This window comes from Coturnix japonica, chromosome 23, assembly GCF_054131305.1.
Source record: "Coturnix japonica strain WE chromosome 23, WE-NBRP24, whole genome shotgun sequence".
NCBI classification, from domain to species: Eukaryota; Metazoa; Chordata; class Aves; order Galliformes; family Phasianidae; genus Coturnix; species Coturnix japonica.
The window spans coordinates 820,914-836,837 of NC_140685.1; the positions used below are offsets into that span (position 1 = coordinate 820,914).

Consider the following 15,924-nt stretch of genomic DNA (forward strand, 5'->3'; position numbering starts at 1 on the left):
CATAGGGACCTCATTGAAACCCATAGATACACATAGGAAGACATTTGGGCCCAGAGATACCAATAAGGGTCCCCATAGAAACCCCAAAGGGGGCCATTGGGACACATAGGGGGGACATTCGGCACTTAGGGACACATAGTGACCCATAGGGAAACACTGGGACCCATAGGGGTATATTGGAACACATAGGGACCCCATGGAACATACTGGGGGACAGTGAGACCCATAGAGACACATAGGGACTCCGCTGAGACCCATAAGAGACCCCATAGAGGCACATAGGGACTGCATTGAAACCCATAGATACCCATAGGAAGACATTTGGGCCCAGAGATATCCATGAGACCCCATAGAGACCCCATAGCGACCCCATAGTGGCACATAGCAACCCATAGGGGGGACATTGGGACACATAGGGATCCCATGGATTACAGTGGGGGACAGTGAGACCCATAGAGACACATAGGGACACTGCTGAGACCCATAAGACACCCCATAGAGGCACATAGGGACCACATTGAAACACATAGGTACCCATAGGAATACATTTGGGTCCAGAGATACCCATAAGAGACCCCACAGAGGCACATAGCAACCCATAGGGGAGACGTTGGGACACATAGTGACTCATTAGTGACCCAAAGGGAGTCACTGGGACACATATGGATACATAGAGATCCATAGGGGGACATTGGGACACATAGAGAGACACTGGGACCCATAGGGACACATAGAGACCCATAGACAGTCATTGGGAGCCATAAGGATAAATTGAGACCCATAGTGGCCCATAATGCCCCAAAGGAACCCATAGCGACCCCATAGTCACCCATAGCGCCCCATAGGAACACAAAGATACCCCATAGAGCCCCATAGACACCCCATAGTGACCCATAGGGGCCCAAAGAGACCCCATAGCACCCCATAGCTACTCCATAGTGCCCCATAGCAGCCCATGGAGCCTCATAGACACTCCATTGTGCCCCGCAGCACCCCATTGCACCCCATAGGGACCCATAGACACAGCATACTGCTCCATAGAGCCCCATAGACACCCCATAGTTCCCCACAGCACCCCATAGCAGCCCACAGTGCCCCATAGACACCACATAAGGCCCTACAGCCACACCATAGAGCCCAATTGAACCACATAGACACCCCATATCGCCCCATAGTGCCTGTAGACACCCCATAGAGCCCCATAGAGACCCACTGAACCCCATACAGACCCCATGCAGACCCCATAGAGCCCCACAGACAACCCATAGATCCCCAAAGACACCCCATAGACTCCCCATAGAGCCCCATAGGGACCCCATAGCGCCCCATAGAGACCCCATTCTTCTGCATAGAGCCCCATAGCAAACCATAGCACCCCATAGTCACCCATAGCGCCCCATAGGAACCCAAGGATACCCCAAAGCACCCTATAGCCACCCTACAGAACCGCATAGCCACCCCATAGAGCCCCTTAGACACCACATAGTGACCCATAGCGCCCCATAGGGGCACAAAGAGACCCCAAATCATCCCATAGCTACTCCACAGTGCCCCATAGCAGCCCGTGGAGCCTCATAGACACTCCCTTGTGCCCCACAGCGCCCCATTGCACCCCATAGGGACCCATAGACACCCTATACTGCTCCATAGAGCCCCATAGCACCCCATAGTGCCTCACAGCACCCCATAGCACAACATAGTGCCACATAGACACCACATAAGGACATATAGCCGCGCCATAGAGCCCCATAGAGCTCCATAGGCACCCCATAGAGCCCCATAGAGAACCCATAGAGGCACACATTGGGACACATAGGGACACATAGTGACCCATAGGGAGACACTGGGACCCATAGGGTGAGATTGGGACACATAGGGACACCATGGATTACAGTGGGGGTCAGTGATACCCCAGTGATATGCCTCTATGGGGTCTCTTATGGGTCTCAGCAGAGTCTCTATGTGTCTCTATGGGTATCACTGTCCCCCACTGTAATCCATGGTGTCCCTATGTGTCCCAATGTCCTCCCTATGGGTTGCTATGCGCCTCTATGGGTTCTTGATGGGGCTCTATGTGGTGCCTATGGAGCTCTATGGGGTTCTATGGGGCGTTCTGAGGTTTCTATGGGGTGTCTATGTGGCAAAATGAGTTTCTATGGGTGGCTATGGGAGCTGTATGGGGCACAATGGGTTGCCTACGGGGCTCTATGGGATGTCTATGGGGCTCTATGGCGCGGCTATATGTCCTTATGTGGTGTCTATGTGGCACTATGTTGTGCTATGGGGTGCTGTGAGGCACTATGGGGTGCTATGGGGCTCTATGGAGCAGTATAGGGTGTCTATGGGTCCCTATGGGGTGCAATGGGGCGCTGTAAGGCACAAGGGAGTGTCTATGTGGCTCCATGGGCTACTATGAAGCACTATGGAGTAGCTATGGGGTGCTATGGGGTCTCTTTGTGCCCCTATGGGGCGCTATGGGTCACTATGTGGTGTCTATGGGGCTCTATGGGGTGGCTATGCGGTGCTGTAGGGTGGCTATGGGGTGCTTTGGGGTATTCTTAGGTTCCTATGGGGCACTATGGGTGACTATGGGGTGTTATGGTTTGCTATGGGTTCTCTATGCGGAAGAATGGGGTCTCTATGGGGTCCCTATGGGGCTCTATGGGGAGTCTATGGGGTGTCTTTGGGGATCTATGGGTTGTCTGTGGGGCTCTATGGGGTCTGCATGGGGTCTGTATGGGGTTCATTGGGTCTCTATGGGGCTCTATGGGGTGTCTACAGGCACTATGGGGCGATATGGGGTGTCTATGTGGTTCAATTGGGCTTTATGGTGTGGCTGTAGGGCCTTATGTGGTGTCTATGGGGCACTGTGGGCTGCTATGGGGTGCTGTGGGGAACTATGGGGTGTCTATGGGGCTCTATGGAGCAGTATGCTGTGTCTATGGGTCCCTATGGGGTGCAATGGGGTGCTGCGGGGCACAATGAAGTGTCTATGAGGCTCCATGGGCTGCTCTGGGGCACTATGGCGTAGCTATGGGGTGCTATGGGGTCTCTTTGGGCCCCTATGGGTCACTATGGGGTGTCTATGGGGCTCTATGGGGTATCTTTGTGTTCCTATGGGGCGCTATGGGTGACTATGCGGTCGCTATGGGTTTCTTTGAGGCACTATGTGTCTCAATTTGGTCTCTATGGGTCTCAATTTATCCTTATGTCTCCCAATGACTGTCTATGGGTCTCTATGTGTCCCTATGGGTCCCAGTGTCTCTCTATGGGTCACTAATGTCTTCCTCTGGATCTCTATGGGTCCCTATGTGTCCCAGCGTCTCTCTATGTCCCCCTGTCTAGGTGGTAACTATACAGATGGTAACAAAGATGGTAACAAATGTACAGAGGTTCTAAGCGAGAGAGAAACTCACCAGTGGTGATGCCTTCGCTGAGGAAGCTGGGGCGGTCTTCACTGCAGAGCGATGTCCAAGAGATGCTGCCTCACAGAATCACAGAATTCTCAAGGTTGGAAAAGGGCTGCCAGCTTTTGTAGGAGAATAGCATGGGAGACAGTTGTGAAGGCTTTGCTGAAGTCCAAGTAGAGCACATCAACAGCCTTTCTTTCCTTCATCCATCAGATGGGTCACAGGATCGTAGAAGGAGATCAGATTGGTCAAGCAGGAGCTGCCCTTCACGAACCCATGCTGGCTAGGTCTGATCTCCTGCTCATCCCACACCTGCCGCATCTGTCATCTCCCTCAAGACAATTCATTCCATTCCCTTCCCTGGCACCGAGGTCAGGCTAACAGGCCTGGAGTTGCCCGGATCCTTCTGACAACCTTGCTTGGAAATGGGAGTCACGTTGGCAAGCCTCCAGTCTTCTGGGACCTCACCCGGTAACAGGGAGCTCGGAAAGATAATGGAAAGCGGCTCGAGTGAGGGTCAGCCCTTAAATGAGGTCTCAGAGGAGGTGGAGTCGAGCTCCAGCCCTCCCGGGAGCACAGCTCCATGACTCTCACCTGTGCTCCCGCAGCTGACCCCACACTTGCCTCAGCTGATTAATCAGAGGTTCAGGCTGTGATTACCAATCTCCCACACAGCCCCTATGGGTCCCAATGTTTCCCTATGGGTCTCTAGCTGTCCCTATAGGTCTCTATGGGGTTATTATGCCTCCCAGTTGGTCCCTATGTGTCTCTATGTCTCTCTATGGGGTCCCTATGTGTCCCAATGTCCCCCTATGGATCTCTATGTCCCCCTATGGGTCCCAGTGTCTCCCTATGGGTCACTATGTGTCCCAACGTCTCCCCTATGGGTTTCTATGTGCCTCTATGGGGTCTCTATAGTGTCTCTTATGTGTATCTCTGGGCCCAAATATCTTCCTATGTGTATCTATATGTTTCAGTGTGGTCCCTATGTGCCACTATGGGGTCTCTTATGTGTCTCAGCGGGGTCCCTATGTCTCTCTATGGGTCTCACTGTCCCCCACTGTAATCCATGGTGTCCCTATGTGTCCCAATGTCCCCCCTATGGGTTGATATGTGCCTCAATGGGGTCTCTATGGGGTCTCTTATGGGTGTCTCTGGGTCCAAATGTCTACCTATGGGTATGTATGGGTTTCAATGCAGTCCCTATGTGCCTCTATGGGGTCTCTTATGGGTCTCAGCTGGGTTCCTATGTGTCTCTATGGGTCTCACTATCCCCCACTGTAATCCATGGGATCCCTATGTGTCCCATTGACCCCTATAAGTCCCAGTGTCTCCGTATGGGTCACTATGTGTCCCTATGTGTCCCAATGTCCCCCCTATGGGTTGCTAAGTGCCTCTATAGGGTCTCTATGGGGTTTCGCTACCTCTAGTACCAAATGTCTTCCTATGGGTATCTATGGGTTTCAGTGTGGTCCCTATGTGCCTCTATGTGGTCTCTTATGGGTCTCAGCAGGGTCCCTATGTGTCTCTATTGGTCTCACTGTCCCCCACTGTAATCCATGTTGTCCCTATGTGTCCCATTGTCCCCCTAGGGTCACTATGTTTTCCTCTGTGAACCATTGTCCCCCCTATGGGTTGCTATGTGCCTCTATGTGGTCTCTTATCTGTATCTCTGGGCCCAAATGTCTTCGTATTTGTAGCTATGGGTTTCAAAGTGGTCCCTATGTGCCTCTATGGGGTCTCTTATGGGTCTCAGCAGAGTCCCTATGTGTCTCTATGGGTCTCACTGTCCCACACTGTAATCCATGGGATCCCTATGTGTCCCAATGTCCCCCTATGGGTCACTATGTGTCCCTATGTGTCCCAATGTCCCCCCTATGGGTTGCTATGTGCCACTATGGGATCTCTATGGGGTCTCTATGGGGTCTCATGGATATCTCTGGGCCCAAATGTCTTCCTATGGGTATCTATGGGTTTCAATGCAGTCCCTATGTGCCTCTATTGGGTCTCTTATGGGTCTCAGCGGGATCCCTATGTGTCTCTATGTGTCTCACTGTCCCCCACTGAAATCCATGGGGTCCCTATGTGTCCCAATGTCCCCCTATTGGTCCCAGTGTCAGCCTATGGGTCACAATGTGTCCCTATGTGTCCCAATGTCCCTCCTATGTGTTGCTAAGTGTCTCCATGGGGTCTCTTACGAGTATCTCTGGGCCAAAATATCTACCTATTGGTATCCATAGGTTACATTAGGTCCCTATGTGCCTCTATGGGGTCTCTTAAGGGTTACAGCGGAGTCCCTATGTGTCTCTATGGGTCTCACTGTCCCCCACTATGTTCCATGGGGTCCCTATGTGTCCCGATATACCCCTATGGGTCCCAGTGTCTCCCTATGGGTCACTATGTGTTCCTAAGTGCCGAATGTCCCCCCTATGTGTCCCAATGGCCCGATTTGGGGTTTCTATGGGGACTCTTATTGGTATCTCTGGGCCCAAATATCTTCCTATGAGTATCTCTGGGTTTCAATGTTGAACCTCTGTGCTTCTATGGGGTCTCTTATGGGTCTCAGCGGGGTCCCTATGTGTCTCTACGGGCCTCACTGTCCCCCACTGTAATCCATGGATTCTCTATGTGTCCCAATGTCCCCCAGTAGATCCCAGTGTCTCCCTATGTGTCACTATGTGTCCCAGTGTCACCCCTATGAGTTGCTATGTGCTTCTATCCGGTCTCTTATGGGTATCTCTGGGCACAAAAGTCTTCCTATGCATATCTATGAGTTTCAGGGTGGTCCCTATGTGCCTCTATGGGGTCTCTTATGGGTCTCAGCGGGCTCCCTATGTGTCTCTATGGGTCTCACTGTCCCCCACTGTAATCCATGGGGTCCCTATGTGTCCCAATGTCCCCCTATGGATCCCAGTGTCTCCCTATGGGTAACTATGTGTCCCAATGTCCCCCCTATGGGTTGCTATGTGCCTCTATGGGGTCTCAACGGGGTCCCTCTGTATCTCTATGGGTCTCACTGTCCCCCACTGTAATCCATACGGTCCCTATGTGTCCCAATATCCCCCTATGGGTCCCAGTGTATTCCTATGGGTCACTATGTTTGCCTATGTTTCCCAATGTCCCCCCTATGGGTTGCTATGTGCCTCTATGGGGTCTCTATGGCGTCTCTTATGGGTATCCCTGTGCCCAAATGTCTTCCTATGGGTATCTATGGGTTTCAATGTGGTCCCTATGTGCCTCTATGGGGTCTCTTATGGGTCTCAGCAGGGTCCCAATGTGTTTCTATGGATCTCACTGTCCCCCACTGTAATCCATGGGGTCCCTCTGTGTCCCAGTGTCCCACTGTAGATCCCAGTGTCTCCCTATGGGTCCCTATGTGTCCCAAAGTTCCCCCTATGTGTTGCTATGTGCTTCTATGGGGTCTCTTATAGTTATCTCTGGGCCCAAATGTCTTCCTATGGGTATCTTTGGGTTTCAGTGAGGTCCCTATGTGCCTCTATGGGGTCTCTTATGGGTATCAGTGGAGCCCCTATGTGTCTCTACGGGTCTCACTGTTCCCCACTGTAATCCATGGGGTCCCTCTGTGTCCCAATGTCCCCACTATGGGTTGCTATGTACCTCTATGGGGTCTCTATGTGGTATCTTATGGGTATCTCTGGGCCCAAATGTCTTCCTATGGGTATCTATGGGTTTCAATGTGGTCCCTATGTGCCTCTATGGGTCTCACTGTCCCCCACCTTAATCCATGGGGTCTCTATGTGTCCCAATGTCCCCCTATGGGTCCCAGTGTCTCCCAATGGGTCACTATGTGTCCCTATGTGTCCCAATATCCCCGCTATGGGTAGCTATGTGCCTCTATGGGGTCTCTTATTTGTATCTATGGGCTTTAATATCCTCCTATGGGTATCTATGGGTTTCAATGTGGTCCCTATGTGCCTCGATGGGTTCTCTTATGGATATCTCTGGGACCAAATGTCTTCCTATGGGTATCTATGGGTTTCAATGTGGTCCCTATGTGACTCTATGGGGTCTCTTATGGGTCTCTCCAGGGTCCCTATGTGTCTCTATGGGTCTCACTGTACCCCACTGTAATCCTTGGGGTCCCTATGTGTCCCAATGACCCCCTATTGGTCCCAGTGTCTCCCTATGGGTCACTATGTGTCCCTATGTGTCCCAGGGTCCCCCCTATGTGTTGATATGTGCCTCTATGGGGACTCTATGGGGCCTCTTATGTGTATCTCTGGTCACAAATGTCTTCCTATGGGTATCTATGGGTTTCAGAATGGTCCCTGTGTGCCTCTATGGGGTCTCTTATGGGTCTCAGCGGGGTCCCTATCTGTCTCTATGGGTCTCACTGTCCCCCACTGTAATCCATGGGGTCCCTATGTGTCCTAATGTCCTCCTTTGCGTCCCAGTGTCTCCCTATGGGTAAATAAGTGTCTCTATGTATCCCAATGTCCCCACTATGGGTTGGTATGTGCCTCTATGGGGTCTCTATGGGGTCTCTTATGGGTATCTCTGGGCCCGAATGTCTTCCTATTGGTCTCTATGTGTTTCAAAGTCGTCCTATGTGTCCCTATGGGTCTTAATGGCTCCTAATGTGTCCCTAGGATTCTGTATGAGGTCTCTGTAGGTCCTAATGGGTCTCTATGTGTTCCTTTGTGTATATATGGAGTCTCTATGTGGTTTCTATGGGTCCAATATTCTCTCTATGTTTCACTATGTTCCTCTATGCGGTCTCCATGGGTTTCTATGAGGTCTCTATGTCTCTCTATGGGTCCCTATTGGTCACAATGGGTCCCTATGAGTCTCTATGATGTCTCCCTTTGTCCCCATATGGGTCCCAGTGTCTTTCTATGGGTCTCTATGGTACTCACTGTGTCACTATGATGTTTCAGTGGGTGTCTATGGAATTTCTATGGGTCCCAGTGTCCCCCTCTGTGTCCCAATGTCTCCCTATGGGTGTCTATGTGCGTCTATGGGGTCTCTATGGGGTGTCTATGAAGTGCTATGTGTCTTTATGGGTCCCTATGGGATGCTAAGGGTGTCTATGGTGCTCTATAGGGTAGTATGGGGTGCTGTGGACTGGCTATGGGGCACTGTAGGGTGCCTATTCGGCTCCATGGAGCACTATGGGGTGTCTATGGGGCTCTATGAGGTCTGTATGGGGTTCAGTGGGGCACTGTGTGTCGAAGTGGGGCACTATGGGGCTCTATGTGATGTCTGTGGAGCACTATGGGGTGGCTATTGGGTGCCTATTGGGCTTTATGGTGTTCTGTGGGTGGCTATGGGTTCTCTATGGGGCTCTATGGGGTGCCTATGGAGCTCTATGGGGTTCTATGGGGCGTTCTGAGGTTTCTATGGGGTGTCTATGGAACGCTATGGTGTGTCTATGTGGCAAAATGAGTTTCTACGGGTGGCTATGGGAGCTCTATGGGGCACAATGGGTTGCCTACGGGGCTCTATGGGATGTCTATGGGGCTCTATGGCGCAGCTATATGTCCTTATGTGGTGTCTATGTGGCACTATGTTGTGCTATGGGGTGCTGTGAGGCACTATGGGGTGCTATGGGGCTCTATGGAGCAGTATAGGGTGTCTATGGGTCCCTATGGGGTGCAATGGGGCGCTGTGGGGCACAAGGGAGTGTCTATGAAGCTCCATGGGCTGCTATGGGGCACTGTGGAGTAGCTATGGGATGATTTGGGGCCTCTTTGTGCCCCTATGGGGCGCTATGGGTCACTATGTGGTGTCTATGGGGCTCTATGGGGTGGCTATGCGGTGCTGTAGGGTGGCTATGGGGTGCTTTGGGGTATCCTTGGGTTCCTATGGGGCGCTATGGGTGACTATGGGGTGCTATGGTTTGCTATGGGGCTCTATGCGGAAGAATGGGGTCTCTATGGGGCGCTATGTTGTCCCTCTGGGGCACTATGGGGTGTCTTTGGGGATGTATGGATTGTCTGTGGGGCTCTATGGGGTCTGCATGGGGTCTGTATGGGGTTCAGTGGGTCTCTATGGGGCTCTATGGGGTGTCTACAGGCACTATGGAGCAATATGGGGTGTCTATGTGGTTCAATTGGGCTCTATGGAGTGGCTGTAGGGCCTTATGTGGTGTCTATGGGTCCCTATGGGGTGCAATGGGGTGCTGTGGGGCACAATGGAGTGTCTATGAGGCACCATGGGCCGCTATGGGGCACTACGGATTAGCTATGGGGTGCTATGGGGTCTCCTTGGGCCCCTATGGGTCACTATGTTGTGTCTATGGACTCTATGTGGTATCTTTGTGTTCCTATGGGGCGCTATGGGTGACTATGGGGTCGCTATGGGTTTCTTTAGGGCACTATGGGTCTCAATGGGGTCTCTATGAGTCTGAATTTATCCTTATGGCTCCCAATGACTGTCTATGGGTCTCTATGCGTCCCTATGGGTCCCAGTGTCTCTCTATGTGTCCCTATGGGTCCCAGTGTCTCTCTATGGGTCCCAATGTCTTCCTATGGATCTCTATGGGTCCCAGTGTCTCTCTATGTCCCCCTGTGTCTCGCTCCAATTTGTAGGAGGGAGGCAAGGTTCTTTGATATGTGTATACCCGGCGTGAGATTAATAAGCAACGGTTCAAATGTTGGTCCAACCAGTTTATTAAAGACCTAGGTGTTTTTTTTAGGGAGACGGGGAAGGGAAGGTAGGCGATAGGGAAAGTAGGAAATGTAAGCAAGGAGTCTTTGCAGAGAGCAAAAGAGATAGTCACCACCGTGGGTCTAGCGAGGTACACAGTAGGTCCGTTGATCTCAGGAACTCGTCTGATCACCGCGGGGGATGGGAGACAGCCAGGGAGCTCCGCAGCAAGCCGGTCCCGGGGTTCTTCCGACAAAGTTTTCCCCTCAGGGAATTCTCCGTCAAAGGTGTCTTTGGGAGTTTGTCTCCAAAGTCCCCAGTTTAGCGAGGGCCTTTTATCCCCCATTTCGGTGGGAATTTTTCCTCTTCGAAGTTTGGGAATAGCAGCTCAGCATTTTTGGTGGAAATACCAAACTTCCAAACAAACAGGCAACCATTCTTCGAAAGATGATTAAAAACCAACTTTTGTGGCATTCCTGGCCCACAGATAAGCCAGCAAGGACGGGGGAGGAGGGCGTCTCTATTGCTGGACACAAGCGTTATCGCCTTCCGCAGTGGTCCCCTCCTTCGAGCAGCACCCCTGAGAAAAGACTGCTCTTCCTGTTTCTGTTTACCCTTGCAATTGTAAGCAGAAACACTATGGCATATTGGCACCCACCATTCGCCCTCCAGGATACTTAACAGTTGTCAGTCAGTCTTATCATCAGGAAGGCCTCATGAAGCAAGCCTTGAGACAACAAAAGAAAATCAGTTCTGTCTTTCACACCACCCCGTGGCTCAAAGGTTGCTTGAAATTGATGCGCAAATGACCATTCACGGTGGTGAGGAAAGAAAGGAAAAAAAAAAGTAAGCATAAGGGAAAAGAGGGATAGGTGATATGGGGGAATTAAATGTTAACAATCATCATCATTCAATCTTGATTGATAATGCACTAACTAAACATGAGGTTACATGTAAGATCATAATTTTTTGAGTTGACATATATACACTGATTCCAGCTTTCATTTTAGACAATTCTATAAATGGAAATTTCAAAGCTAATATATTATTACTTATCAACAACTATGAGGTGGCAAACCACCAAAAGAAGACAGAAGGAACACAATAGCGGTGGATGTGATAGGCAGTGCCTGCAGGGCGTCCCCTGCTTCAAAGTGCACTTTGCCTTTCTCACCCATCACAGATTCTCTCCTGTTTTAATTCTTGCTAGAGATTGCAACGTTTTTTTCACATGTGCTCCACATCCGCATGGCCAGTACATGATATAGAGCCCAGGTGGAACACCTGCTCTTAAAAGATAACAAACAACTATATTAGATCTCTCTACAATACAAACTACTCAGAAAAGTTATTTAGAGCTACAGTTACTTATTCCTATTGTTTGTTACTTGCTTTACCCATAGCTTCCTTTCTTTATTTAATTGGTAAACTTTTTCTTGTTGACCTACTCCTACTATTGTTACAAAAATCATCTAAGGGTAGTAATTCTTGATGCAGTACAGAGTGAGATGCACCCGTATCTACCAGAAAACAAACATCTTTACACTGCTATGTGCATGTTGCATTCAGTCCACTGGGGGCAAAACTCATCCTGGGATCTTCAGGTCCTGCTCTAGTGCAGCTGCTATTATTCTTCCCAATTCTTTCATTACAATCCCTCTTTCTATACAATTTCCAAGCTCCATTCACATACCCTCAATTATATTTCTGTATCATTAACAGTTCTTATACCATCAAAGCAGTTTGTCCCATTCCCTTCTGAACCCACAGATCAAACAACACAGTTCTTCAGTTTCCACAACACCCTTAGTACCATATAACTTTCCTTTAGCAATCCATACTTACATATACCATAGACATTTAAAAATCACAAAGACAGTGACAATAACCAATAGTATCAAATAAACATGTAAAACAAATAAATAGGGGTATTTGTGTCAGCTGCTGTCCACTTGAGCATTTCCAAAGCAGTTCAATTGCTGAGAGATATAAAACCTAGTCTGGCAAGTTACAGTACTGTTATAGTTTACCGAACTTTTCACAGGAAAGTGTGTGGGATACCCCACAGTATAAACCATAAGAGGGATAATCCCAGAAACATACACATCTCTTATCAAAACTTAGACATTTTCCAACAACCATGTTTTGTATGGAACTCCTGAACTTATGTGACACTGATAAACATCAGTGCAAAGGGTTTTAAAATAGATTTCATTTTTGACCACATCTAATAGATATTAGATAGGTCCCTTGGCTCATTTCCCAATTTGTTAGGAATTTGGAAACACTATGGAGGAGTTACATGCAAATCATAATCAGTTTGAGAAATAGGGGTAAAAGAAGGGATCAGAAGGAATGGCTATCACTGTGCAGAAAGTACCAGAAAGTCAGGATGACCTGAAAAAACTCTGAACCAAATTGTGAAGTTTTAACAGATCCAAGGACTGATATCAATCACAATCCACAACAACAAACAAAAGCATAATACTATTGCAACCAAAATATGTAATAAGAGAGGTAAATTCAGAATTCTAGCACAATCACATCTTCAACTTTTCTGTCACAAAACACAAATGGTTAAAGTCAGCTATCAGTCATTCTGTTCAGTGAAGGTCCCACGGGGATCTTCTGTAAAATAAAACAAAACAACAACTTACCCTTTTGGGGCTTTGTTAATACAATTAAAAAATGAGAGAACAATCCATCGAGGAGTATATTTTACATTCCTTTTTCGGGGTGTCCTTAGCCTTCTAAGGATATTTGTTAAGGGATTTCATTAAGGTTAGGGAAACGCCTCATGTTAGCTGAGTCAGTCCACACAAGCTGGCCAGGGAGATAAGTGTTTCCCTAGCTTATCAGCAACTGGATCGTGACTCACAGGGGCAATTGGCAGGAGTGGGGAGGCCTTGGGACAGAAGGTGTTAAATCGAGGATCTCCTATTGTTGTGAGCTTTCTAATAAACATCCACCCTTCACTGCCTTCCTCCCCCCACCTCCCTCTCATCTGGGGGAGGGGGCGAAAGCATCAGCTTTCCTTGAGCTTTTGTTCTGGCCACCAGTTAACTGATTTCTCTAACCTGATTGTGGGTAATCCATTCATCAGATCTCGTGGAACACCCTTTTGCCAGCCCAGTGTCCAGAGACGATTACGTTTATGATCAATATTTCGCCTACCCGTTCTTACTGGCAGTGAGACCCTTCCAGTTCCACTGAGCTTTGGACTAGGTAACCTAGGAGCAAGGGTGGTTGCTGCGAGCCTTACTTCCCCTGGCTCAGATTTACTGGAAGAAGCCACAGGCCCATATTTCCTTTCATAATTAATCAACTCTTGGGCAACCTCCCCCCATGTCCATACTTTATATCCCGACTGCAGATGGTTAGAGGTTACAACTCCTAATGCTGCCTGGGTTCTTTCTCCCTGAGGCACAGCCTGTACCTTTCCTTGCAGTTGTATGCCTATAGGTTTCAGTGATTCTGGAAGCCCCCTGATTAAAGGAGTCATCCGTTCAGGATCAACAGGCATCATCATAGGTGATTCATGATGTGGCTGCAGCTTTCTATCATACATCATTTGCAGACAAGCAGCTTTTTGAACACTTTCAACCAATTGATCAGCTGTCCCATTAATGGCAAGAGGGTCTCCCCTTTCTAAAGGGTTAAGACCACCTGCCCAATAGGCAGCCCTCTGTGTTAGGGACCAGGGAGCACGGTTGTTACCAGTAGTTAAAAATACTCCAGGCCCCCAATAACCTTCAGCTTCCTTTTCAGTTAACAGTATTTGGTCTCCACCAGTGAGACTAACCCTCCATACATACTCTGTCTCTGATTCCTTTGGAGAGCGGCTAAAATCTTTTTTCAGTTTTGCTAATTCAGTGGCAGAAAAGGGAATTTCTTTAACATTCATTTGAGGGTCCAGATCCTCACTGTTATCAAACGTATATTCAGTTTTTATCAAAGGACGCAATTGGGCTGGCGAGTCCTCTAATTTGCCAAGCCCTTCCTTTATTCCTTGTAGTTCCTTCTGAGGAAAAGTTTTTTCTTGAGGCAAATTATGGACAGCAGTATTGCTAGTATTCTTATATGTTAATAGTTCCTTAAAAGCCATTTGCAACAAGACTGTATTATGTTGCTCTCTTTGTAATTGTTCCTCAAGGTTCACTATTTGATTCTGCAGAGTTTTTACCAATTCTTGCATTACTTTAACTGATTCCTGTAATGCTTGTATGGTTTGGGTTTCTGCCGAATGCTTTTCATCTCGGAACTCCACGGCAGCTTTTAAAGCAGCACCAAGTACCGCACAAATAAACGATTTTCCTTTCCCGGCTTGAGTATGAGCCTCATATTGTAAAACACGAATGCGGTCGGAAACACTCTGCAAGTTATACCAGTTTTGTCGTGCCCAATCCACCCCTGATAAAGAGGGCCGAGCACCATGCTTTTCTAAAAGGTCAAATAGCACATTTTCACTTTTCATAGTGGCAACAATTTCACTCATTTCTCAATACCCTAAAAGATACACACTAAGGGAAGAGAAGGTACGCTTAACTCCTTACCCCTCCCAAGGGAGACACGCACCTATCAAACAAATGCAAATGCTACAATCATTCCTCCCTTTCACAAAAGACCAAGAAGTCCAATCAACACTTACAAAGAAAGTGTAAACACCGAAATCGCTCCTGGCTACCCTGTCAGGCCAGAAAAACTTCAAGCTTAAAGCCACACAAGTTACAAAACACTTCTAGGTTTCTCAGAAAGGAATAAACTTCTTGGAGAAGCACAAACGTCAAAAAATTACTTCCTCACTTCCCCAAGAGGCGCACACACAAAACTTTCAAATTCCAAAATATATTACAAGTTACTTAAACCACAAAAATGCGAAATAGTCTTCCCGAGGAGGCACACACGTATAAAACAAGAGCAAATAGTCAAAATTAATTCATACGTCCCCGAGAGGTAAACACATAAGCAGTAAAGTTTCAGAATATGGAGCGGTCTTCCTGGAGAGGTGCTCACATCTAAGTTACCAAAATTATCGGTCCTTGCAACTCCAGGAGGTACATACAGAAAAATTTTGGAGTTTTTGGAAGGACAACACTCTCACGGCGGGCATCCTGCCGACTACGCCAATAAAAAATGTCTCGCTCCAATTTGTAGGAGGGAGGCAAGGTTCTTTGATATGTGTATACCCGGCGTGAGATTAAGAAGCAACGGTTCAAATGTTGGTCCAACCAGTTTATTAAAGACCTAGGTGTTTTTTTTAGGGAGACGGGGAAGGGAAGGTAGGCAATAGGGAAAGTAGGAAATGTAAGCAAGGAGTCTTTGCAGAGAGCAAAAGAGATAGTCACCACCGTGGGTCCAGCGAGGTACACAGTAGGTCCGTTGATCTCAGGAACTCGTCTGATCACCGCGGGGGATGGGAGACAGCCAGGGAGCTCCGCAGCAAGCCGGTCCCGGGGTTCTTCCGACAAAGTTTTCCCCTCAGGGAATTCTCCGTCAAAGGTGTCTTTGGGAGTTTGTCTCCAAAGTCCCCAGTTTAGCGAGGGCCTTTTATCCCCCATTTCGGTGGGAATTTTTCCTCTTCGAAGTTTGGGAATAGCAGCTCAGCATTTTTGGTGGAAATACCAAACTTCCAAACAAACAGGCAACCATTCTTCGAAAGATGATTAAAAACCAACTTTTGTGGCATTCCTGGCCCACAGATAAGCCAGCAAGGACGGGGGAGGAGGGTGTCTCTATTGACGGACACAAGCGTTATCGCCTTCCGCAGTGGTCCCCTCCTTCGAGCAGCACCCCTGAGAAAAGACTGCTCTTCCTGTTTCTGTTTACCCTTGCAATTGTAAGAAGAAACACTATGGCACATTGGCACCCACCATTCGCCCTCCAGGATACTTAACAGTTGTCAGTC

The 15,924-nt window shown here is 48.6% G+C and overlaps 1 protein-coding gene across 1 annotated transcript; it reads right to left on the reverse strand.

Moving 5' to 3' along the window:
• Positions 1–10,018: 10,018 nt before the first annotated feature.
• On the reverse strand, positions 10,019–15,540 carry LOC146757295 (uncharacterized). Its single transcript, XM_085522659.1, has one exon. It carries the CDS (start codon positions 14,512–14,514, stop codon positions 13,045–13,047), a length of 1,470 nt encoding a protein of 489 aa, XP_085378785.1. The 5' UTR covers positions 14,515–15,540; the 3' UTR covers positions 10,019–13,044.
• Between the last annotated feature and the right edge of the window lie 384 nt (positions 15,541–15,924).

Excerpts from the sequence above, each read along its gene's own strand:
- LOC146757295 (XM_085522659.1), bottom strand. The coding sequence starts at position 14,514 with ATGAGTGAAATTGTTGCCACTATGAAAAGTGAAAATGTGCTATTTGAC.